Source organism: Pongo pygmaeus, chromosome 9, assembly GCF_028885625.2.
Source record: "Pongo pygmaeus isolate AG05252 chromosome 9, NHGRI_mPonPyg2-v2.0_pri, whole genome shotgun sequence".
NCBI lineage: Eukaryota > Metazoa > Chordata > Mammalia > Primates > Hominidae > Pongo > Pongo pygmaeus.
Window position 1 is genome coordinate 74414560 of NC_072382.2, and position 27376 is coordinate 74441935.

General features: G+C 39.5%; 1 protein-coding gene across 12 annotated transcripts in view; it reads right to left on the minus strand.

Annotated features, from left to right (window-relative positions):
* FAM168A (family with sequence similarity 168 member A) overlaps nt 1-27376 on the minus strand; it is a 237012-nt gene that overhangs the window by 58188 nt on the left and 151448 nt on the right. For 11 of the 12 annotated variants that reach the window (XM_063672072.1, XM_054440895.2, XM_054440894.2 and 8 more), the window contains one exon: nt 9285-9372. In XM_063672072.1, the coding sequence (XP_063528142.1) occupies nt 9285-9354 (70 nt within the window). In that variant the 5' untranslated portion in view covers nt 9355-9372. Of the gene's footprint in view, nt 1-9284; nt 9373-18463; nt 18509-27376 lie in introns of those variants that run through there. The other variant, XM_063672066.1, reaches the window with a different exon arrangement.

A 27376-nucleotide genomic window follows, 5' to 3' on the forward strand; every position in this document is an offset into this window, starting at 1 on the left:
CTCCTGGGCTCAAGCAACCCTCCCACCTCAGCCTCCTGAGTAGCTGGGACAACAGGCATGTGCCACCATGTCCAGCCAATTTTTAAGTTTTTTTTTGTAGAAATGAGGTCTCACCCATCCTGGCTAACACAGTGAAACCCCATCTCTACTGAAAATACAAAAAAATTAGGCGGGCGTGGTGGCATGCACCTATAGTCTCAGCTACTCGGGAGGCTGAGGCCGGAGAATGGCGTGAACCTGGGAAGCGGAGCTTGCAGTGAGCCGAGATTGCACCTTGCACTCCAGCCTGGGCGACAGAGCGAGACTGCATCAAAAAAAAAAAAAAAGGAAAAAGAAAAAAAAAAAAGAGGTCTCACTATGTTGCACAGGCTGGTCATATTTTGTTTTTAAAAGTCAAATCTCCTGAGCAAAGCAGCTGCCACTCAAAATGAGCTACCCTAAGGCTGACTACATAGGTAATATAAGAGGTTTGAAGACAGCTCTTCCTTGCTAAATAGCTCAAAGGAATTGTCAAATTTCAACTATCATTGTTCTAAAAAAGAATAATTGCTGTAAACCAAGCAGGCAAGGAAAGAGGGTCTCTTGTTTTCTCTGAGGATCTCTGCTGTCTCCATATGACTCAAAAACAGAAAAGTCTCCCTGTTCCATCTGGTCCATTCAGAGGAGTTGACCAGTCACAACAGATAATCCAAATGAATTTTTTTTTTTTTTTTTTTAAGACGGAGTCTCTGTCACCCAGGCTGCAGTGCAGTGGCACGATCTCAGCTCACTGTAAGCTCCGCCTCCTGGGTTCACGCCATTCTGCTGCCTCACCCTCCCGAGTAGTTGGGACTACAGGTGCCCACCACCACGCCTGGCTAATTTTTTGTATTTTTAGTAGAGACGGGGTTTCACCGTGGTAACCAGGATGGTCTCGATCTCCCCACCTCGTGATCCGCCCGCCTCGGCCTCCCAAAGTGCTGGGATTATAGGCGTGAGCCACTGCGCCCGGCCTCCAAATGAAATTTTTATTCACCTACAAAGCAGAAAAAAATCTCTCCCACACTGGCTACCTGTCCCAGACTCTCCTTGCCATATCAGAGGGCTACTCATTAGCAAGGATAGACAAATCACAGGAGTCTTTTCCTCAAACCCATCTCATACTTCTCTGCTGTGACCTTCTTCACTCATTAGAGCCTCACCTCCTTCCCTTTATTTCTTTCTTCTCCCCCCTTTCTTCCTTCAAAATTTACTGAGAGCCAACTCTGTACCAGTCCCTGTGCTAGGTGCTGGGGATATAATGATGTCGAATAATAAACAAAGGCTACTAATGCTTTTTTTTTTGAGACAAAGTCTCACTCTGTCGCCCAGGCTGGAGTATAGTGGCTCACTGCAACCTCTGCTTCCTGAGTTCAAGCGATTCTCCTGCCTCAGCCTCCCCAGTAGCTAGGACTACAGGAATGTGCCACCATGCCTGGCTAATTTTTGTATTTTTAGTAGAGACGGGGTTTCACCATGTTGGCCAGGCTGGTCTCGAACTCCTGACCTCAGGTAATCCACCCACCTCGGCCTTCCAAAGTGCTGGGATTACAGGCGTGAGACACTGTGCCCAGCCCATCAAAGCACTTTTGAAGTAAGCAGACACTATTATCCCTACTTTATAGAAGAAACTCAGAAAGGTGGGAAATCACCTAACGTAAGAGAGTTACCTTGTTTAAAGAAGTCTAACTAAGTGTCTTGGAAATTAAAAAGGAGCTATAAGATGAGCAGAAAGAGAACTATATTGGCTGCCAGAGGTCCGGATTCTACTTCCAGCTTTGACATCTATCTGTCCATCCATTTGTTGAAAAACTAGTCAATATTCATGGCATGCAGGGGCCTATCTGGGTATTAGAGATACAGGAGTAAATTGAACACTGAATTCATTGTCAATCTTTTTTTTTAAGACAAGGTCTCCACTCTTGTCACCCAGGCTGGGGTGCAATGATACAAGCATGGCTCACTGCAGCCTTGACTTCCTGGGCTCAAGTGACCCTCCCAACTCAGCCTCCTGAGTAGCTGGAACTATAGGCAGGTGCCACCACACCCAGCTAATTTTTACATTTTTTTATAGAGATGAGGTCTCGCCATGTTGCTCAGGCTGATCTCAAACTCCTGGCCTCAAGAGATCCTCCCCCATCAGCCTCTTAAAGTGCTGGGATTACAGGTATGAGCCACGGCACATGGCCCACTGTGAATCTTAAGTGCTTTCCTTAGGCACTTATTAGACCTCAAGTTTCTCATCTAAGAATAGGGTTGGATTTGATGGTCTCTAATAATCTTATAATTCTAAATAAAAACATAATACCAGCCACCAGCTGGACTGAGAATATAGATAAATAGGATGAGCAGGAGATGGGCTGGAGATACCTGAATGGTAAGGTCATAAAAACTTTCTATTGCAAGCTAAGAAGTTTGGACTTTATCCAAAGGACAGTGAAAAGTCATTGAAGGGTTTTAAGCATTGGAGTGATGTCAAATTTTCAAGAGAGAAAAATGATTATGGCTATGTTATGTAAAGAATAGACTGGGGACAGGGGTATATGAAAGGAGTTAGGAAGTCCAGTTAAGAGGCAACTTAAATAATCCCATAAAGAGTAATAATGACCTGAATGATAACAGTGGAAAGATAGGGAAGAAAACTCTAATCTAAGAAAGGTAAAGGAGGTTTTTTAAAAATAAAAAGAACATTTCAAATCCATTATGATGGCTATTATTTAAAGAGAGAGAGAGAAAAAAATAAACATTGGCGAAGCTGTGCAGAAACTGAAACTTTTATAAACCACAAGGGAGAATGTAAAATGGTGCAGCCACTAGAAGAAAAACAGTATGGCAGTTCCTCAAAAAATTAAAAATAGAATTACTGTATGACCCAGCAATTCCACTTCTGGATATATACCCAAAAGAATTGAAAGCAAGGTCTTCAAGAGATATTTGTACATCCATGTTCATAGCAGCATTATTTACAACAGACCAAAAGCAGAAGCAACCCAAGTGTCCACATACCACTGCATGCGGCATATACATACAACAGAATATTATTATTCAGCCTAAAAAGGAAGGAAATCCTGACACACGGATGAAACCTGAGGTCATTAGGCTGAGTGAAATAAGCCAGTCACACAAGGACAAATACTGTATGATTTCGTTTATATGAGCATCTAGACTAGTCAAATTCATAAAGATAATAAGTAGGCTGGTGATTGCCAGGAGCTGAGGGGGAGGGTGAAATGAAGAGTTATTGTTTAATGGATACTGAGTGTCAGTTTTGCAAGACGAAAGGAGTTCTGTGAATCAATAGTGATGACAGTTGCAAAACAATATGAATGTACTTAATGCCACTAAATAGTACACATAAAAATGGTTAAGATGGCTGAGCACGGTGGCTCACGCCTGTAATCCCAGCACTTTGGGAGGCCAAGGTGAGTGGTTCACCTGAGGTCAGGAGTTCCAGACCAGCCTGGCCAACATGGTGAAACCCTGTCTCTACTAAAAATACAAAAAGTAGCCAGGCGTAGTGGTACGTGCCAGCTAAGAAGGCTGAGGCAGGAGAATTGCTTGAACCTGGGAGGCGGACGTTTCAGTGAGCCAAGATTGCACCACTGCAATTTCTGGGCTATAGAGAGAGACTCCATGTCAGAAAAAAAGAAAAGAGAGGGGAGGGGAGGGGAGGGCGGGGGGGGAGGGGACGGGCGGGGAGGGGAGGGGTAGGGAGGGGAGGGTGGGGGGGGAGGGGAGGGGAGGGGAGGGGAGGTTAAGATAGCAAATTAAAAAAAATATATTTATTTATTTTTTGAGACACAGTCTTGCTCTGTTGCCCAGGCTGGAGTGTGGTGGCATGATCTTGGCTCACTGCAACCTCCACCTCCCAGGTTCCAGCGATTCTCATGCCTCAGCCTCCAGAGTAGCTGGGATTACAGGCGTGTGCCACCAAACCTGGTTATTTTTTGCATTTTTAGTAGAGACGGGGTTTCGCTTTGTTGGCCAGGCTGGTCTGGAACTCTTGGTCAAGTAATCCACCCCCCATCAGTCCCCCAAAGTGCTGAGATTATAGGTGTGAGCCACCGCGCCCAGCCAAGATAGTACATGCATTTTACTGCAATCTTTTTTAAAAAGGCAGGACTTAATAACTGGCTTTAGAAGGCAAAAGAGGCAAGAGTATCAAGGATGATGTTTTCTGATTTTAGGAATAGGCAGATAGTGGTATTAATCACAAAATGATAAAAAATGGGTTACAGGGGAATGATAAGATAATGAGCTCAGTTTTAGACGTAATAAGTCTAAGCAAAGCATGAGACATTCATGGAGGAGATGTTCAGAAGACGGCTGGATAAACTAGTCTGAAGCTCAGAAGAATGGTTTGCCACAGCCCTAGAGTTTATGAATCATCAGCCTATAGATAGCAGCTGAGGCTAAGAGAGAAACAGAGCCCTTGTGCAACATCAACTTTTAATGGATGAGCAGGGGAAGAAAATTCTGAAAGGAGACAAATTCAGGAACAGCTGGAGAAGAAGAAAGGGAAAACAAACAAAAATAAACAAACAATTATGGTCAATGAAAATTATGGAGGCAATGAAAGCTTGCTTCAAGAAAGGGGTCAGGTGTCAAATGATATAGAAGAGTCAAATTAGGATAAAGGCTAAAAAGGGTCCACTGGATTTAACCACAAGGAGATTATATTCATGAGAACAGTTAATAAGAATTCTCTTTAGATGCTCTTCTTCAACCATAGGTGAAAAAGTAATTAAGTGACCTTGGAGTTCTCTCCTGAGCAGAGGAGATCAGCTTGAACATCAAAGGGGGAGTTGTGAGAGCAGTTTCAGAAATTAGAATCCATTTTCCAGGCTCATCTGAGATCCTAATCACTGTACTGTCCAAGACATAGCCATGTATGCTAGAGCCCTAAAAGCACCTACTTTGTAACTGGGGTTAGTTTGGGCTCTGCTATACAGTGTGACCTTAGAGAAGCTTAATTTCATCTGGAAAATAAAAACTATCTTCCAGAGTTGTTATTAAAAAAAAAACACATATGAAGGGAAAAATCCCACAAAAGTTCTTTGCAAAGAATAAACAAAGTACAAATGTCAGTTAATCAAAACCTCCAACAGGTGATCCTTACAAAGTTTTAAGCAAAAACAGCAATCTAGGGGGGAAAAAAACCCACCACTGGTTTAAATAAAAAAAAAAAGATGGTAGTCTTTGAACAGATTAATTTCCTAGCCTTCTAACCTTCAGAGTTGTATCTTTTGTTAGTGTATTTGTAGCATTTAGACCTATGTTTTCTACTGGCTGAAACCAGGATATGCATTAAGGGTCAACACAGAAGGAGTCAGAAAGAGCTCTTGAACTGGAGTGGGCTAGCAGAGGAACGTGAAGTGGCCACAACGGAATGAAGAGAAGGGAGGATGCTTGTTATTCTGTGGTAGAGAGACAATGAATACACAGACCCAGATGGGGAGATATGGGTTCCAGACTCAACCCCAACACTTTCTTCAAAACACTTCTTATACTCCATCTTTTCACCTATAAAATGATGGATTCATTTAAGGGCTTCATCTGTTCTCCCGTTTTAGAATTATTTTCTAATTGTGTTTTGGAAACTTCATCACAAGTCAGTGGCTAGCCCTGTTACATTTATTACTCTCAGCTGTCACGTGAGGAAGGCATTCCTAACCCTGTTTTATCTTTTTTTTTTTTTTAAAAAAAAAACAAATGATAGATTGAGGCCCAGAAAGCTTGATAACTTATCTGATGTCATACAGCTCTTAAGCGGCAGAATAGGGTCTGTAATCTAAGTCACTAACTCTATGTCCCATGCTCTTTTCCCTGTAGGTGTATACTCATTGCTATGCATTACAACAACCATTAATTGAGTGTCCACTATGAGCCAGGCATGACACCAGAAGCTTTATAAACATTTTCACCGACTACAAACCAACCATCTGTATAGGTCATTATTCCATTTTACAGTCAAGGAAACTGAGATTCAGAAAGATTACTCAATCAAAGTTCCATAGCTAATTAGTGACAGAGACCAGATTTCAGCAGAGATCTGACACACTCCAGAACACATACTAGACCCCTGGGTGATGCTTAGACACTGACACAATCAGAACATTTTAGAAAAGAAAAGATAAGAAGAATGTTGAGGTCTTGACTACACTCCAAAATTCGAACAGAAAAACCTTTATGAAACTTTTGGAAAAAGAAATGCCCTAGTCTATAAACAGCCCACTGTCATGGTGAATCTAGGTAAAGGGTTTCAAGTGTTCACTGCACTCATTATCTGTCCCAGTCAGCTTGAGCTGTCATAACAAAATACCAGACTGGGTGGTTTAAACAACAGACATTTATTTCTCATAGCTCTGGAGGGTGGAAGTCCAAGATTAGGGCGCCAGCATGGTCAGGTTCCAGTAATGACTCCCTTCCTGGCTTGCAGATGGTTACCTTCTTGCTATGTTGTTACATAGCAGAAAGAGCTCTGGTGTCTCTTCCTCTGAGGGAACTAATTCCATCCTGAAGCTTCAACCCTCATGACCTCATCTAAACCCACAACGGTTCAATCTCCAATTACCATCCCATTGGGGATTAAGGGTTTCAACATACAGATTTTGGAGGGACACAAACATTCAGTTCATAATATATAGTCTATGCTTAAACATTTGAAAGTATATGGCATATTACATTCTCTAAATTCACTCTGCCAAAATATATAAGGAGCTAGTTATCACCACATTATAGATTGCTGCAAGTGTAAAAATAGGTATTTTCTGTAAAATACTGAGCTCAGGTTTTGTCACACAGTAAGTACTCGGTGAAGGGGCTTTAAAAGGGAGACAGAGAGAGAGAAAGAACACTGTCAATTGGCTAGAAGACAGCTGCTTACTGGAATATATTGCACCACAAAGCTATATTTTATTTCCCATCTTCAGACTTCAAGAGAATTTCAAACCAGGAGTGTTTCTGACTCCTCTGTTCCCTGCAGCCACCATTCCATTTCCTCTGAAGCAGATAACAGTACAATGGACTGGACCCCCTGTACTTTTGCCCTCCTGAGCCTACCCCAAAATGCTGGCCAGGAACAGACTTCTAGCTCCTCAAAGGGAAGCTTTCCTAGCCCTAGAAATGGAAAAGACAATCCTCTTCTTTAGTTTATCATGGGGAAGAGAGAAAGCAGCATAGATTTTAAGACAGATTAGCTTACTGTAACAGAAAGCACATATACTTTGAAACCACAAAGTACTGAGTTCAAATATTTTCTCATCCCTTAGAAGCTATATACATTAGTCAAGTCACATGACCTGAATTAAACTACCATAGTTTTTTTATCTATAAAAACTATAGCATCTATGATTAATGAAATTATAATTAATATATAGTACCCAGTATGTTCTTACCAAATGATAATATTTTTAACATAACCATATAAATGCTTACTGTAATGCAATATATTTGGCATTTGTTTATAAATTATCTTCACTTAGATCTTCCATTTCCAGTAATACAGAAGAAAAATAACCTGAAGATCTGCCTACTGCATAATACCTAGAAAAGCTGGACGAAGTATAACAAACATCGTATTACGTAGAGTTGAGATTTTAAGAAAGAAAAAGAAATCCCTATTACTCAAAAAATGAAGAGGAAACTAAAAATCAGGAAGTCTATGTAGTGAGCTGATATTGGGCTGCTTTGGGGAGATTTTTTAGTCTAGGCACTCAAAGGGCTTGCTTTTTATAGCCACCAGGGGTAGGAGATAGGCTGTGGGCCCTGGAGCAGCCAAGAGCTGCAACTCAAATTCCCCTGCATAAAGTTGGGACCTTGGAGGAGTCATAGTGTCAGTTAAAAAAAGAAAAAAAAAATCCAAAAGTACAGAGATACAACAGCCAAGGTTGGGTTAAAAAATAAAAGTCTCCCTACAAATTTGAAACTTTGGCCTGTATGAAGTCTGAATTTATACTACTTAAGTGGAGTTTTTACTATCTGTGTGGTCCTAGAATCTACAGCAGGGAATTAACTTAAAACAGTTCCAGGCTCATAATATTCCTTGGTGATTAATAGAGACAAAAAAAGATCCTCCTTTCCTCTAGAGGAGTACAAATTATCTTGTTTGATTCTCCCAACTGTCCTATGAAATGGATAATATTTTGTCCCATTCTCAGAATTATCTAGTATGAAATAGATAATATTATCCCAGTTCATCAAAGAAATTAAGTCAGGGGAGGTTAGGGCAAGTTGTCCAAAGTCACCCAGCTATTCTCTGACACAGCTGGGATTTGAACCTGGTTGTTGTCCAGTCAGTCAAAACACATTACCGAGTCCTACTATGTGCCAAGCACAGATAAAGTCTGTTCCCTTTCCAATTTTGGAAATTTGGAAAATTTGACAAAGTCAATTCCCCTTCCAGATTTACAATGTTTAAATCTTGATGCAAATCAATAGATAAATGCAACTGTTCTCTTCCTTCTCTAGTTTAGCAACTTAGTAAGAATGAAGGCAGCCAGGATCAAAGCAAATAGGAAACCAAAGCCCCACAGGGTTCCCCTGGGCTCTGTCTGCCAAAGCAGTTCAGTTCCCTCTGGCAAAAGAACTTAAGTTGCTGGAACACTCTGAACTGGAAAGGGGAAAAGCAACAAGCTCCATGAGCTAGTAGGGTGTAGGATATTGCCCCATGAGTCCTGGTTACTGGAAATTAATTTTGTTAGAATAAATATACAAATAGAAATTCAAACAGAAAATATTTACTGTTAATTTAAGTAATAAGGATAATGAAACTGTTGTGATAAACACAAACATGGGAAATAGAAAGTTAGTGATAACAGTTACAGTTATATCAGGCTTAAACTCCAATATATTTCTGAATGTTAATTTGGTTGCATAGCATTGAGAAAAACCTGACTTAAAAACATAAGCAGATGTAAATGGTAGCATTTTTTTAAAAAATTAACAGGCATTCTTAGAAGCTTAACACACTGATCATCTAACATGTATTCATGTTTTATAAAAACAGTCTCAATATTTTAAAATAATCAAATCAAATGTTTGTAGACTCTCTAAAACACTCTCCTGGTATTTTTGTAGAACAAAGTTGGGAAACAACCACACAACAGGTTCTCTGAGATCTTTCCACTGGACCTCAGACATATCTTCTGCATGTTCCCAAACTTTCCCAAGACTTTTGGAGGTGTATGTTAGGAGGAGGAACAAGTTATTTGGTAATATCCTTAACCACCATTTCTCAAAATGAGAGCCATTCTCACACTACTCACCCGTGTAGGCCATGTTCTTAGGGTTGCCATAAGGAGCCCCAGGCTGCACGGGGCTGTAAACAGGGTTCATTGTGGAAGACTGAGGATCCTACAGAGAAAACAAAGAAAACGGCACTGATTATTGATTGTTCATTCTTCCTGACATCAGCTTCTCCTCCATAATCTTCAGTTTTCCCTGAAAGGAAAGCATTAGGGTGTAGTGGAAAGAAGACTAAACAAAAAAGCCAATTTGCTTGTACTTGGCCCTATACTAAATACTTTCCCCATTTTACAGATGAAGATAGCAAGGAACAAGGAAGTAATATAACTTGCCTAATGTCAACCCAGGCATTTTGGCTCTCAGCTCAGTGTTAGTCCCACTGTCCCACAGACAGCTCTGGCACTAGAGTACTATGTGGCACTGGCCATGTCACTTCCTCTGTCTGGACTTCAATCTCCTGATATAAAATGAATTAGTTTAAGATCTCTGAGGTCCTTTCTAATTCCAATGCTGCTAGTCTAAGAGTTGGAAAAGGATATGCTTTCTACGGTTCACTAGCGGAGCTTGGTGTCTGGTGATGAGCAAACAGACTGCTGGAAGGAAAAGCAGCATCTCATCCGCCCCTTGCACCTGCAGAGGACAAGATACCAGTTACCAGCAGCTTTAAAAACAGAAAAGGGAATTTGTTGCCACTGATAATTTTAATGCAAACAAGGAAATATGGCCAGGATTTCTCTCCAAATTTATTCAAGGGAAAGAAATAAACTTGGAAATTTGTGTGCAATAAGTATCACCTGCACAAGTGCTCTGTTAATTATCTTAATGAAGCACATTCTCCATTCTGATTAATGGAAAATCTGTCATTAAGCTCTATTAGCCAGCCAATTTGTCCCACCTTGTTTAGGGAGCCTTTCCTTACTATATAGCCTGACACATTTGAAAATGTGTCTCCAAATATATTATTTACACACCATAAAAATCAAACAATTCCTTCCTAACTAGGTTCACAAGACAGACACACAATTTTTTAGGTCATTAACTTCTCTTGTATTACTTCAAAATAGGAAACAAGTCAAATGTTGAAGGCAGGCAGTGAACAGCTGGCATGATGACAACTGCTCTGCGATTAGTCTGTCTAGGGTTCAAAAACGAGATGTGGAGAAAAGGTGGGCTAACAAGGAGAGGAAGCTGGGACCATCAGATAAGCAAAACGGAAAATGCCACTGGCCAATTTCAGAGGACAGAATGTCCTAAAACATACGTAATGTGTAGCCCTGGCAAACTACCCCAGGGCAACGAGCTAGATAAAATTACCATCAGCCAACAAATTGAAACTAGAACAACTTGAAGATGAAAGTTAAGGGAGTTATACATATATTTCAGTTAAACTTAAGGGAAAAAAATATTCTCACAGCCAGAGTTATCTAAAAATATACCCAAGCAACATACACTCTCTCTCTCTAAATAAAAGCACTCTCCTCACAGAGTATTGAGACATTAATAATGAAAAGAGATTATAGATGTTTTTGTTTTTGTTTTTTTTTGAGACGGAGTCTCACTCTGTTGCCTAGGCTGGAGTGCAGTGGTGTGATCTCGGCTCACTGCAACCTCTGCCTCCTGGGTTCAAGCGATTCTCCAGCCTCAGCCTCCCGAGTAGCTGGGACTACAGGCACGTGCCACCATGCCTGGCTAATTTTTTGTATTTTTAGTAGACACGGGTTTCACCGTGTTAGCCAGGATGGTCTCGAACTCCTGACCTCGTGATCCACCCGCCTCAGCCTCCCAAAGTGCTGGGATTACAGGCGTGAGCCACTGCGCCTGGCCAATCACAGATGTTAAAATAAGTTGCAAACTGTCAAGTGACACGCAAATGTAAACAATGATGATGTGGCAATGTTGCTCATATGACAACAACAACACAGAGACTACTTGTACTCTTTCCAGCTTTGGGTCTCTCTTCTACCCAACCAGTTCTCTGCCTGGTACATCAGGGTGAGGAAGACTGATAAAGTGCTGCAGTGGTTTGAATGTTTCCCCCCAGAAAGCACGTGCTGGAAGCTTAATAACCATTTTAACAGTAATTAAGATGTGGGACTGTTAAAAGGTGGTTAGGCCATGAGGGATCTGCTCTGATGAATGAGTTAATGCCATTATTGCAGGAGTGGGTTTATCATGGTGGGCATGGGTTCCTTACAAAAGGATGCGTTTGGCCCCCTCTTGCTCTCTATCACCCTCTTTTTGCCCTTCTCTCTTCCACCATGGGATGACACAGCAAGAAGGCCCTTGACAGATGCTTGTACTCTGATATTGGACTTCCCAGCCTCCAAAACTATGAGCCAATACATTTCCATTCGTTATAAATTACCCAGTCTGTGGTATTCTGCTATAGCCGCACGAAAAGGACTAAGACAAGTGCTAAGCAGTACAACTTGCCTGTAAACATCTGAGCACTCTCCTACTGAGAAGACACTGTGTGTTGCTGATTGGACAAAGTACAAAATTGCTTTTTATAATCAAAGAAACTCATCAGCTTAGAAACTGGTCTCCGGCTGCTCCAAAATGAGGGTCACTGCCACAGGAGGAGATCATGCCTGGGGTAGCACTCCATAATAGCATCAATTCCAATCTCAATTAATGACTGACAGAAATGAGATCTGCCAGGGTTTCAAACTTTAGAATATGACAGCCACTTCTAGGGAGCTGCTCCAGGGTAGACGGGATTCCCAGCTTCTAAAGGAAGGTTGGCCTTTTATAACAAAATCTATACTGTAAATAGTTTCAGGGACAGGCTAAAAATGAGTAGGAAGATCATACACTCTACAATCAGACAGATTTAGGTTCAAATCCTGGATCTGCCACATAGCATGACGGGATCACAGGGTAGTCCTTTAACTTCTGAGTCTCTGTTTCTTCTAACCTCAAAATGGGAAAAAACAAAAAACATACTTTGTAAAAAAAAATTCTAAATGACAGGTTCATTAAAGTATAATTTACGTATAGTAAAATTTTACCTCTTTTAGGTATATAGATCTATGAGCCCCTGAAAAATGTATTCAGTTGTACAAACATCACCACAATCAAGATATAAAATATTTTCATTACCCAAAAAGTTCTCATACATTTGTAGTTAATACCACCCGCCGTCTTTAAAAGCCTTACGAATAAAATCCAAACTCTTTCACAGAGTATACAAGATCCTTGATACTCTATCTGGGATGGGGCTCAGAAATCTGTGTATTTATGTTCCTAAGGAGATTTTGATGCCCAGTTTGAGGACCATGCCTTAGGCTTTCTTTCCCAAATGCCATTTCTCTCATATAGGCTGTCTAGAGGAATTGAGATACAGCCGAGAACAAGAACAACAAAAATTTCTGCTTACATGCTAGTTGGGAGGGGAAAGAAAGAGAGATTTTTTTTTTCAAATGAAAGATATATCACATGGCAATAAAAACTGTAAAGCAGGGGTTCCCAACCCTGGGGCCATGGACCAGCACCAGTCCATTCCATGGCCTGCTAGGAACCAGGCAGCACAGCAGGAGGTGAGCGGCAGGCAAGCAAGCATTACCACCTGAGCTCACCTCCTGTCAGATCCGAGGAGGCATTAAATTTTCATAGGAGCGTGAACCCTATTGTGAACTGCACATACAAAGGAATCTAGGTTGTGTGCTCCTTGTGAAAATCTAATGCCCCCCTCCCCGCCCCATCCCCACACATACCCCTGGTCCATGGAAAAATTGTCCCTGGTGCCAAAAAGGTTGGGGACCGCTCCTGTAAAGAAATCCACTCAGGCTGCTTAGGGAGTGCTAAGGGCAGGTTGTTGCAATTTTAAATAAGATGATTAGAAAAAGTGTCATTGAGTGACATCTGAGCAAAGACCTGAATAAGTTGAAGGAGCAAGCCATGGAGATCTCTGAGAAGAAACTGTTCAAGTAGAGGAAACAGCAAATGCCCCCAAAGTAGAAGCATTTTTGAGAAACAGCTTAGAGGCCAGTTTAGCTGAAGTGGAGTAAATGAAGGGGAAGAATAGCAAGTAAGATCAGACAGGTAATGAAGGCCAAATCATGCAGAGCTTGTAGGCCACTATACAAACTTTGTTTTTATTCTAAATAAGATGGGAAGCCACTGGACTGTTTTACAAAGAAGAGTGAAATGATTTGTCTTCATTTTAAGAAGAGGTAGATTGTTGTGCTGAGATCAGACAGCAGGAAAGCAAGAAGAGAAGTACGGCAAGCGGGAGGTTTTAGAAACAGTTCAGATGAAAGATGATGGTGGTAGTAGCAGTGATGGTGGTGGTGGAAACTAGTCATGTTTTTTATATATTTTGAAGATCAAGCTCATAGGAATTGCTAATGGATTTAATATAAGGTATGAGAGGAAGAAAGACATCAAGAATGATGCCAAGGCTTGAGAAACTGGAATAATAAAAATGCCATTTACTGGTGAGAACTATGAGAGGAGTAGGTTTTGGGTCAAGAACAGAAATCTGGATTTGGACTTAGATTAGAGATGCCTAAGAATTTTGCTTAGAACAATGTTTGATATACAATAAACACCCTATAGAAGGTTAGCCATTAGGACTACCACAAACATTACCTCTTTGGTGGTTCTGTGGAGGTTAAAAAAAAAGGAAAAAAGAAAAATAAATAAATACTACCCCTACTACCAGCAGCTACCATTTACTGAACACCTACCATGTGACAGGTACTGTGCTAAGGACTTATTAAGTCCCTGTAAGTCTTACTTGCAAACTAAGTATTATTTTTATTATATTACAGATAAGTAAACTTAAGTCCAAAAAAATGAAGTGACTAGCCCAAGATCTCATAACTAAGAAGTGAGGAAAAGCCCATTTCAAAGCCAGGTCTGTTTGATTTCAATGTGCAAGTTACTTTCACTGTACTAGATGAGGCTCCCAGGCTCTCTAGTCACCTACCCCAGTACTAGGTTCGCCTCTGGAACAGTAGGCCTCAAACCCTTGTTCAACTCAAGAGCCTAAGTGCTCTGCTTGGACCCTAACAGATCACAACATGGAGGCAGTTCATATCTACCACAGTACCTGGCACCTGCTGGGTCACGGCTGGGCACCATGAGCAGTTATAACTATATGATATGGCCTGATGTGCCTACCTCTCTGGTTGCAACTTCTACCACTATCTTTTTGTTTTCTTCACTTCAATCACAATGACTTCCTTGTTGTTCCCTGAAGACATCATGCATGCTTGTGCCTCTGGGTCTCTGCACTTACTTTCTCCCCACACCTAGAATGCCCTTTTCCCCAGATATCCAAATGGCACAGTTCCTCACTTCATTCAGGTCTCTGCTCAAATGTCACCTTATCAGAAATGCCTTCCTTAACCAACTTACCTAAAATAGGTCCTCCACATACTGTTATTCTCTGTTCTCTCATCCTTTCTTACTTTTTTTTTTTTTGAGATGGAGTCTTGCTCTGTTGCCCAGGCTGGAGTGCAGTGGCGCAATCTCGGCTCACTGCAACTTCTGCCTCCCAGGTTCAAGCAATCCTCCTGCCTCAGCCTCCCAAGTAGCTGGGATTACTGGCACCCACCACCACACCCAACTAATTTTTGTATTTTTAGTAGAGATGGGGTTTCACTATGTTGACCAGGCTGGTCTCAAACTCCTGACCTCAAGTGATCCACCCACCTCGGCCTCCCAAAGTGCTGAGATTACAGACATGGGCCACCATGCCCGGCTTACTCTTCTTATTGATACCTATTTTAGTCTGCTTTGTGATGCTATAACAGAATACCTGAGACTAGGTAATTAATAATGAACAGAAATCTATTTCTCACAGTTCTGGAGCATGGGAAGTCCAAGATCAAGGGGATGGCATCTGGCAAGGGCCTTCTTGTGACATCATCCCATGGCAGAAAATGGAAGGGCAAGAGAGAGAATCTATTCCTGAAAGCCTTTTAAAAAAATGATTTTTTTTTAAAGAGATGGGGTTCTTACTATGTTGTTCAGGCTGGACTGCAATATCTATTCACAGGCACAGTTATGGCACACTACAGCTTCAAACTGCTGGGCTCAAGTGATCCTCCTGCCCTAGTCTCCCAAGTAGCTCCCTGAAAGCTGGCTCCTCAAAACCCTGTTAAACAGACATTAAGCCCACCCCTGAGGACGAGGCCCCCAGAACCTAATTACCTCTTAAAGGTCCCACCTCCCAATACTATTACATGGGCAATTAAATTTCAACGTAAGTTTTAGAGAGGACAAACATCCAAACCATTGTAACACCTATTACTGTCTGACATATTTTCTTGTTTATTCTTTCCCCCATTAGAGTAAGGTCCATGAGAATGAGATTCTGTTTGTCTTGTATCCCCAGTGCACAGAATATTACCTGGCACAAAACAGGCACTAAATACATATTAGTTGAATGAACAATGAGCCATCTTTCATGCTTCTCCAAAATAAAACTGTGAAAAAAGCTTCAAGATGTTTGGCATTTCTTGGCATATCCCAGTCATCTTCTTGGCTCCCTATCTCTCCAGCAGCTACTTCCAATGCCCAGAGAAGCCGCTACTAGGAGCTCATCTTGGGCAAAATAAGCAATGTTAAGGCCCAGCAGTTGCATGACATGTGAGAGAGAAAAGAGAGGTGCTAAAGATTCCTCCTGGTGAAGCTGATTTTTCACTTCTAGACTCCTACCCACTGTTCTGCAAATGGCTTCCTGCTACCCTCAAAACATCTGAACTATTTCTTTCAAAATAACAAAATATATGACCATTAAATGACAAGCAAAAAAGCCCAGAGATTAAAGTAATATTTGCACAACAGGTTGCAGTGTTTAAAATTAGTGTTTTAGTTTGCAAACTACTACACTTTGCAAACTAAAATGGTAAAATTCTTTGAAAAATTTACCTTTGAAAAATGGTAAAAATGGTAAATTTTTCAAATAATTTTACCACTTACACAGTGCTTTAGACTTTACAATGAGATTTTAACCATTATCTCACTTGGTCCTTTGAAGTAAGCAATGCAAAGATTATTAATTTCATTTGACAGACCAAGAAACTAAAGCTTAAAGGTTTAATGCCTTCTGGGATAGATACTGTTGGGAAAGGAAAAAGATTGTGTTTGCCCAAAAGAGGCTATGGTCTACCTAGGAAAGTTTAAAAGTTAAATAAAAATTAAAATGCCAAAAGTAATAGAAGGAGGTGGAACTTCTGGAACAAAGTGCTTACCAAACCCTTTCCCCCAAAAGCAAAAATAAAATGAGACAAAATGGTAAAAAAAACAACCATTTTGGGCCAAAGTATGAAATGTCTATTCAAGAAAAACTTCTGAATCACATTAAGAACAGTGAAAATCCATGGCATTTTACCCTGGGGCTGCCCCTATCCCAATCCCAAGCTCCGTAGGGGGCCTGCTACTAGGGCAGGCTAGACCAGGTTAAAAGGACTACTGCTACCAGAGTGGGCTGATTTAATTTGAAACTGAGCATAGAAAATCCTATGCCCAGAGTCATTGTCAAAAACAATAGTGAGGCAATTTGAGGAACAACAGCAAATAATCCAGGAAGGCCACTAATGCAGCTACTCTGAGGTCATACTAGTTGGTGCAGGCAACAGACGTGCAGATAAGCCAGAAATTTTAAAGGGAGTTCTGGGGAACACAACCACCATGGCGGGTCTTGATAAACTTTCATAGGATCCCTAGTGGTCTGTAGAGAAGGTCTTCTCTATCTGCTGATCCTCGGTGAATTTAAGGCCTTGGACATAACAAAACTAAAAGTTAGAGCATAACTGTAAATTGCCTGAATTTTGAATGCATTCCCCAAACCACATACAGATCCATTGGTAAAAGGTGGAAGCCTTCCTGGCCTACGTTTAAGCAGAACTCCTGATCAAACATTAGATGGCCACTAATCTATGCCAACCCAGGGGTGACCTTTAGGAAGCCAAGTTTAAAAATTAAAATAGTAATTAAAAAAATACGGCCAGAGACATCAGAAATCACACTGCAAAGGAGACAGACTCTACAGAAGAGTCTAAGCAAGTCACTAAACGAAAAATCCCAGCAACAACAACCTCCTGGTGGTGGGGCGGGGGTGGGGTGGGTGGGTGGAATCTGAATCAAGAATTGCTACAATATATATCTAAAATATGTAGTTTTCAACAATACCGACAAAATCATGAAACATGCAAAGAAACAATAAAGTATGTCCCATTTGTGGGGGAAAAACAGGTAACAATAAATTTTGTTCTTGCAGGGGTCTAGATATTGGAATCAGCAGATAAATATTTCAAAGCAGCTATTATAAATGTTAAAAAAAACTAAAGAAAACCACACTTAAAGAATTAAAGTATGATAATAATTTATCAAATAGAGAATATCAATAAAAAACATAAAAATTGAAAGAGTCAAATGGAAATCGTATTCTGAAATGAATCATTCAAGAGAGGCTCAGAAGCAAACATGAGCTGGCAGAAGAAAGAATCACTGAACTTGAAGACAGAGCGATAGAAATTATACAATCTGAAAAACAAAAAGAAAACAATGAAGAAAAATAAACTGTGAGAAACTAGCAAGCATCGGAGTCCCAGAAAGAGGAGAGAAAGAAAATTAGGTGGGAAAAATGGGAATACTATGCCATTAAAAAAATAAAACAAAAAACAAAATCATGTTCTCTGCAGCAACATGGATGCAGCTGGAGGTCATTATCCTAAGCAAATTAACCTAGGAACACAAAACCAAATACCACAGATTCTCACTTATAAGTGGGAGCTAAACATTGAGTACACATAGACACAATGATGAGAACAACAGACACTAGGACTTACATGGGCAGGGAGGGTTGAAGGAGGGTGAAAGTCAAAAAAAAATGTCAGGTACTATGCTTGCTACCTGGGTGATGAAATCATTTGTACACCAAATCCCAGTGACACGCAATTTACCCATGTAACAAACCTGCATATGTTACCCCTAAACCTAAAATAAAAGTCAACAGGGAAGAAAAAGAAATTATACTGCAAATTGAAAAAAAAAGAAGATATAATGTCCAAAAACTTCCCAAATTTGATTAAGACAACAACAACACATATTAAACTACACATCCAAGAAATACAATCAACTTCAAGTTGGATAAACACAAAAAGATCCATAACTGGACACAATATAGTAAAACTTCTAAAAGTCAAAGAGAAAATTTCAAAAGTGGCAAGAGAAAACAACTTATCTGATAAAAGGGAATAACAATAAGATAACAGCTGACTGGAGGCCAGAAGACAGGAGGTTGGTATATTCAATGTGCTGAAAAAACAAACAAAAAAAAAACCTGTCAACCAAGAATTCTGAATCCAGCAAAACTATCCTTTGAAACTGAAGTCAAAATAAACACATTCCCAGATAAATAATTGAGACAATTCATTGCTAGCAACCTGCCTTTCAAAAAATACTAAAGAAATACTAAATATTTATGACTGAAAGGAAGTGATACTAGACAGTAATTCAAGTCCACACACAAAAATAAAGAGCACCAGGAAAGCTGATATGTAGATAGATAGATAGATAGATAGATAGATAGATAGATAGATAGATAAAACAAGGTATAAATATTTTTCGTGTTAACTGGCTTAAAAGACAATTGCATAAAACAATTAATTATAAAACTGAATTGTTGGCCTTATGATATATAAAGATATCATTTACATAAAAACAAGAGTCCAAAGTAAGAAAGTATGGGAATGCTGCTATATTGGAGCAACATTTCTACATTTTACTGAATTACATTAGTTTGCATCTGAACTAGACTGTAATAAATGCAGTAAGTTATAATAAATTAAGATGCATATTTAATCCCCAAAGCAACCAGTGAGAAAATAAATTTTAAAATCTTAAATATCGACAATATCAATAAAAAGGAACAAACTGCTGATACATGTCACAACATGAATTAACCTTGAAAATATTATGCTAAGTGGAAGAAGCCAGGGCAAAAGAACACATATTGCATGATTCCATTTATATGAAATGTTCAGAGAAGACAAATCTGTACAGGAAAACAGTAGATTTTTGATCATCTGGGACTCAGAGTAGGAATGGCGATTGACTGCAGATAGAAGCAAGAGATTTCTTTGGTGTGAAAAAAAGGTCTAAAATGATTTTTGGTGGTTACAAAATTCTGTAAATTTACAAAAAAAAAAATTCTGTACACTTAAAATGAGTATATTTATCATATATAAATTATACCTCAATAAAGCTACTAAAAATACAAATTGGTGATTCAATAAATAGTTACAAATTTTTAATAAGCTAAAAGAGATTAAGTCATTTACTTCAGCACACTCATTTTATATAAACTGATACCTACTGTGCCAGGCCATGCATAAAGTGTTACAGATTCAGGGGTAACAAGGCACAATTTCTGTCCCTGTGGTATTTATATGAGGGAAACAGCCTTGGAATTAATAGCAATATAGTACTGTTGTTATACTGAAAGCTAGAATTTAAAGGAAAAAAACAACTAAAGTGGGGTGATGGGGGAGCAGGTGGGCAGTGCTGTGACTGCCACTAGATGGCAACATGCTCAGTTAAAGGTTTCTATTTCCCAACTTCCCCAGGAATAGTTAGGTGTGGCTTTCTGATTAGTTTTGCTCATGAGATGTAACCGAAATACTCTGTAGAACTTCTGAGAAGGCTGCTTAAATGGAACTCTGTTACCTGGGGAAGGTGCCCCTTCCTCTCCCCTTACTGTTTCCTGCTATCTAGAATTAGGACATGATGATTATAGCTCAGCAGCCTTCTTTTCCATGAAGTGACCTTGAGAATGGAGGTCTTAAACTGAGAAAGGTAGAAACAACCTTGATTTCATGGAACAATCATTTCAGCTCTGCTATACATACCTCTGCGCTTCTTTTACATGAGAAAATAAAACTATATTTTAAAACCACTATTATTTTTTATTACTGTTATATGTAGCTGAACCTAATCCTATTTAATTGGGAGGATAATACAGGTTTCAAAAAAATATGTCATTTGATCTATGTTTTAAAGGATGAAAGGAATTCTACAGAGAGAGGAGGAAAGGCCATTTGTGAAATTACACTGTGAGAGGGCAAGAAAACATTCAGAAAATATCAAGTAATTTGGGAAGGTTGGACCATACAATCTGAGGGAAAACACAGCAGGGATTTTATTCCTGTCCCCATTTCTCAACTGAGTCCACTTAGCTCTTAGAAAATATCTCAGAAAGCCAGACTGTGCATGGCTACAGGTAATTTTATGATCCCAGAGCTCTCCACGCTTCTGTGTTATAAATACTCCTTCCAACTGTAATTTGCTTGCCCAATTCTTTTCTTCTTGCTACATTTTAAGCACCATGAGATCAACAAATTACCTCTTTTATTTACTACTGAATTCCTGGAAAAGGGCCTGATATTAAAGCAAGGTGCTCAATAAACATCTGTTGACTAGATGAATGAATTAATGGATGAATAAAAAGAAACAGTTTACTGGAATTCAACAGCTTAATTTCCCTTTAGAAATTATTTCTTCTTACCAAACAACTTTAAGAAAACTCCATTTCAGTGGTTTTTTCTTAATTCTATCAGTACGATATATAAGAAAGCCATTTTTATAGTAGCTGTCTGCTTCTTTATATTGCTTGCCAAATATAATCAGACAACACATTAGATTTCTACATTTTATAATACTGTATATAATATTTCATCTCAGAAAATGCTTCAATTTAAAAATGAAATGGAGGAGAACCCTGATTTCTAGGAATCTGCCAGAGAAACTCAATATCTGAAAGGCTTCCACAGTTACCAGAAAGATCTTTCATGCAAAAGCTCAACACCCAGCTTTGTGTGTGCCTGTAAATGAGATGCTCATCTGCAAAATGTCACATTTCAACCACCAGAGCATTTAGCCCATTAAAATAGCTTTAAGAAAATGGCTTTTTAGCTAATCAAAACCACAACAAAATTATCTCCAAAGCAAATGCTTACAAATAATAGAAAATTTCTCTTTTTTTTTTCTTAAGAACAAATTTCAGAGAACACCTGCCTAAAGAACCCAACTATTCATTAAACCACACAAGTACTCGGACCTTACTATGTGCCAATTCTCTGCCCTTAAAAGAACTCATCTTTTAGTGGGGAAATAGTTGTATTTAAGATTGACTGTAATACAAGGTGCTGCATTAGAACAAAGTGCTTGAAACAGAGACAGGATGTCATTTTTCTTGGTAGAAGGGTCAAGAAAAGCTTTCACAGTATAGCACTTTTATAGCTTATAAAGAGGGTGCAAGAGTTAACAACGACCATTTTACAAAACAAACAAACAACAACAACAACAAAAACAGAAGTTAAGTGATTTGTTCAAGGTCCCATAGATAGTGGGATGCCAGAAACTCAAACCTAGGTCTACAGACACCAATTCCAGTGTTCTTTCTATGATATCATGCTGTTTCACAATCCACACGTATTATCTAAAACGGATGTAATTTCAAAATAGCATTTTTCTGCGTTCACAATCTACAATACAGCAGACTTGATATTTTGAGTTCCCCTGAACATGCCATACTCTCTTGTCTCTGAGTCTTTACACATGCTGTTTTGTTTTTAATACCATCGTTCTCCATCATTTCTGGTTTTTCTCAATCATCTTTCCTAGCTCTCTCCCTCTGTCCCTCAGTCTGGATAATTCTTCTTCTTCTTTGAAGATGCAGAGTATCACTATATTGCCCAGGTTGGACTCAAACTCCTGGGCTCAAGTGATCCTCCTGCCTCGGCCTCCCACGTAGCTGGGACTACAGGCATGTGCCACCACACACAGCTTCTGGATAATTCTTACTCTTCTTTTTAGGGTTCAATTACATGCAACTTTCTCTGGGATGATTCTGTAGCATTTATCACACTATAATTGTATCCCATCCCTGACTGTAAAGCCCATGATTTGTCTTGACCAGACTTTCATCCCTAATACCTAGCACAATCAGGCACAGAGTACCAGGGTTTCACAACCACATCACACAATGGCTTTAAACTACCACATACCTCTGAAGCAGAATTATAATTTGCTAGAAATGGATTGCTGCAGGCAGACTTTCTGTAACACCCCCACATATTAGAAATTGTGATCAGGGATTTCTAGAGAGACAATAAATCAGCAATCCTCAGAGTCTCTCTGTAACAGTTACTTACAAGAGGTTACGTGTGCAATGCAAATATATAAGCTGGATTTTTATCTCCTTAGTCCAATAAAGGCCTGTGATACAGTATAAAAATATAGGGGCTCCTCTTCAAAAGTACAAACTGCCATATTACCTATCATATGTAGTTACAGAGAGCTAGTTGGAAGAAGTCTATGGCATGGCATCTGCTATGGTCTAAATATGTCTCCCAAAATTTATGTGTTGGAAACTTAATCCCAAATGCAACAGTGTTGGGAGATGGAGCCTTCTGGGAGGTCTTCAGGTCATAAAGGCTCTGCCGTCATGAATGGATTAACATCCTTATAAAAGGGTGTGATGGAGGAAGTTCATCCTTTCATAGCCTTTCCACCTAGAGCCATGTGAGGACACAGCATTCCTCCTCTCCTCTGGAGGACACAGCATTCAAGGTGCCGTCTTGGAAACAGAGATGGAACTCTTAGACAATGAACTTGCCTTGATCTTGGACCTCCCAGCCTCCAGAATTGTAAGAAATAAATTTCTGTTCTTTATAAATTATCCAGTCTCAGGTGTTTTGTTACAGCAGCACAAAATACATAAAGACAACATCCAACAGCCCTTTTTTTTTTTTTTTTTTTTTTAAGGGGGAGAATACTGAAGCATAGAGAAGAGAAGGGACTACCCTAGAAATGCACGGCAAGTCATGGTTGTGGACAGGGCTCTGAGCAAAACCCAAGCCTCCTGACTTTAGATTGGAGGCTTTCTACTATAAGTCATCTTGATACTCTTCTCTGGATGGACAGATGAACAACTGGATAGAAAGACCGACAAATGAATATATAAGCTATGTGACAGCATACTTCCAGGAAAGCCCCTCCCCACCTTTCGCTGGTCATAAGTCTTCCTGGGTATTTCAGATCCATCTGTCATGAGACATAGGATACTGAGGGAATCTGAAGAAATACAGGTGTTTGTTGAAGAACCCACAGAGTCAAGGGGTTCTACCAGAATATATTAGTTTTCTGAAGCAAACCTATGAGGCCCACTAGATTATAAATTCTCAACAGCAGGTTTATAGCATGCAAAATAATCACCTTCCCTGAGGAAGCAATATGTGTGAAATGCCACCTAGAAATTTCATATAATGGTTAAGAACAGGTTTTTTGTGTGTTTTTTTGTTTTTTTCTTTTGAGACAGTCTCGCTCTGTCACCCGGGCTGGAATGCAATGGCGCAATTTCAGCTCACTGCAACTTCCACCTCCCGCGTTCAAGCGATTCTCCTATCTCAGCCTCCCAAGTAGCTGGGATTAAAGGTGTGAGCCACCACGCCCGGCTAATTTTTGTATTTTTAGTAGAGACGGGGTTTCACCATGTTGGCCAGGCTGGTCTCCAACTCCTGTCCTCAGGTGATCTGCCCACCTCAGCCTCCCAAAGTGCTGGAATTATTTGGCACACCCAACCAAGAACAGGTTTTTAAGCCACAGTTAACAGCTGTGAGGCCTTGGATAACTTAATCTCAGTTTCTTCTTCTGTGTAGTGGGAAATACTAGTGGTATCAATATTCCAAGATTGTTGGAAAAATTAAATGAAATAATATATGTTCTGCCTGAGCACATGTAAAAACGATAAATTGTGGTTTTTATCATTATTTTGCCTATAGGAACATCCTCATCACATGCAACTGTCAACAACCAAGACCTACAGTGTCCATAGGGACCCAAGACACTGGACTGTCCCTTTCCCAGGTCTAGGGCTTTAGAAGGGTAATTACAGAGCCTCAAATGAGTAAGGAAAGCGTTCAGTTCACCTTGAGGCTATCTGTCACAGGAAGACAATTACCTCCTTCTCTATAAAACAGAAATACTACCACTTAATATAAAGAATTGCTATGAAGATGCTATGGAGGATAAAAGTAACAAAGTAATATAATCATATCTGTGTTCTAGAATAATATTTCATGGGAAGATGAAGGATGGGTTAGCAAAGGAAAAACAGAAAGTCTTAAAGCAGCTATCCAGGTTAAGGAAATGAAGGTATGAACTAGAAAGGAGAGCTAAAACGGAAAAGGAAAGAATATAGGAAAATATTTTGCAGTTGGAACTGACAGAATTTGAAAATTCTCTGTATGCAGGGCTTGATGAGGGGAAAGTCAGAGGTTTCCGAGGTAAGCATTCAAAGATGGTGTTCATTTTGAAGAAGCAGAGACAAAGATGCCCAACAGAGAACTGGGAATCTGGAAATACTGATTTGGGAGATGATGGTTGCTGTGAACTAATTACCCACCAACCATTATTTTTATTAGCTTAGAGGTTAGCAGAAGAGTCCAGCAAGAGTATAAAGGTAGGAAGGAATGAAGATTGTATGGGGGAAGTATAATAGCACAAGAGAATATTGTCAGATGTCATAATTCAGAGCCAAACAGGGCTCTCAGAAAGAATGTCTTTTGAACCTTCTCAGTCATTAAAGAAGCAAGCCTGCTTGGTTCCCAATGTACTTTCTTGCTGCTTCCTTCCTCCCTCCTTATCTTCAGTCAATAAACCTTTACTGGGTCTTTATCTTATGCCAGGCCCAGCATCAGAGCTGAGGATACAGAGTACGTTATATACCATAACTGTTAACATCTTTAATTTTAACAGATGTTTAATGTTAACATCTTTAATTTTCACAGCCACTTTATTTATTATCCCCATTTTACGGATGTATAAGCTGAATAGCCCAGCCTATGATGAACACTCTCCTCTGAGCTTTCATAGTCCTTACAGATTTTATATCACACAGTACTCTGTATCATCAGGTTTTCTTAAATAACCATAATTTATTCATATCCTTTTCTTCCCCGGGGTACAGCACAGGACCAACTACACACTACAGGTATTCAGTATTTGATGACTGTATTAGTCAGGGTTCTCTAGAGGGGCAGAACTAATAGGATATATATATATATCCTATATATACATATATATCCTATATATACATATATATATATCCTATATATACATATATATATATCCTATATATACATATATATATATCCTATATATACATATATATATATCCTATATATACATATATATATATCCTATATATACATACATATATATATATATGGGAATTTATTAAGTAGTATTAACCCATAGGATCCTAAGATCCTACAACAGGCCATCTGCAAGCTGAGGAGCAAGGAAGCCAGTCCAAGCCCCAAGCTGAAGAACCTGGAGTCCAATGTTCAAAGATAGGAAGCATCCAGCATGGGAGAAAGATGTAGGCTGGGATAAGTCAGTCTGGCCTTTTCACATTTTTCTGCCTGCTTTATATTCAACGGTAGCTGATTAGATGGTGCCCACCCAGATTAAGGGTGGGTCTGCCTTCCCCAGCCCACTGACTAAAATATTAATCTCCTCTGGCAACATCCTCACAGACATACCCAAGATCAATACTTTGCATCCTTCAATCCAATCAAATTGACACTCAGTATTAACCATCACTTTTATTTTAACAACCATCATGTTGTTAAATATACATAACACATCTAAAGGACTGTTTCAAAGTCATTCCACTGACCAAGTTTTTACCTGAGATCCTAAAAAGTAATTTCTTACTAATTCATTCAGCAAATCCCTAAGTACTAGATCTGAGCTAATCACTGGTACTGGATCTACAAGAAACAAATCATGCACAGACCCTGCCATCAGGTTTATTGTGGCACCCACTAATGTCACCTATTGTTTAAAATGAGTTCTACTTCCTTCAGACATTAGAACCAGAGATACACATGTCTTTTGAATATTCAAACACTTAATAGGAATAAACTATCAGCTGAAAGAATACATGAATGAATGATAGACAATCTGAACCTTGGACCAGGCCTTGGTCTGGTCACTGGAAAGCTGAGCATTCTTAGCAATGAGCAAAAACTTCTAGTACTAAATTTACCCTGGCTTTTTTACTAAATTTACTATATTCTCCTATTTCCCCTTCACTGATAATCTGTTTGTTTTTCGTCCTATTTTATTACGTGTATTTTAAAAATTCATTCCCTTTGGGAAAAAACCGTAGATATACAGAATGTAATCAATCAACCTGAAGATGGTATAATGAGTCTCCTACTTTGTCCAGATGCCCTGCTGAAGGTTTGGAGTCAAACCAGGCCCAATGTGCAAGTCAGCAGCAAAGTCAGTAGCTACTACTACCTAAGTTCAATAAAAATAATAAAAAGTTCCTCCTCTCTGCTGGAGGAACTGTGTTGCTTCAGAGCAGCCAGGGAACTCTATTCTTCAAAGCCCACCCTCTTCAAGTTTTCAGCCCCCACATTTATAAATAGGGAAGTTCTGGAACTAGACCATGGAGGACTACATGTGTATCTCTATCCCTGACCTACCAATACCTTACAATCAGCTTCCTTATTTATTCTTATCTACCTACTATACAAATGTAAAGTTTGGGGGAAAAGGGCTCATTATTGGTAATACAATGTGGGTATGGTTGACTTAGTTTAGACAAGCAGTCCTGTAAGCACTGAATACTCAAAACACTGGGGGTTTTGCTTGTTTTGTTGTTAAAATATACATAACACAAAATTGACTACTTTAATCATTTTAAAGTGTACAGTTTTGAGGCATTAAACACATTCACATTGCCATGCAACCATCACCACCATCCATCTCCAGAACTTTTCATCTTCATGAACTAAACCGGACTCTTCATACCCATTAAACACTAACTCCCCATTCTCCTCTTCCTACCCAGTCCCTGACACCACCATTCTATATTCTGTCTCTAAATTTAACTATTCTAAGAACCTAATTTAAGATGAGTCATACAATATTTGTCCTTTTCTGACTGTCTTATTTCATTTAGCATAACATCTTCAAGGTTCATCCATGTTAAAGCATGAAAATGCTGGTTTTCAATAACATTCCAGACTTCCCATTTCAGATAAAGATAATCACAAACTGTAAGTCTGACCATCATTTA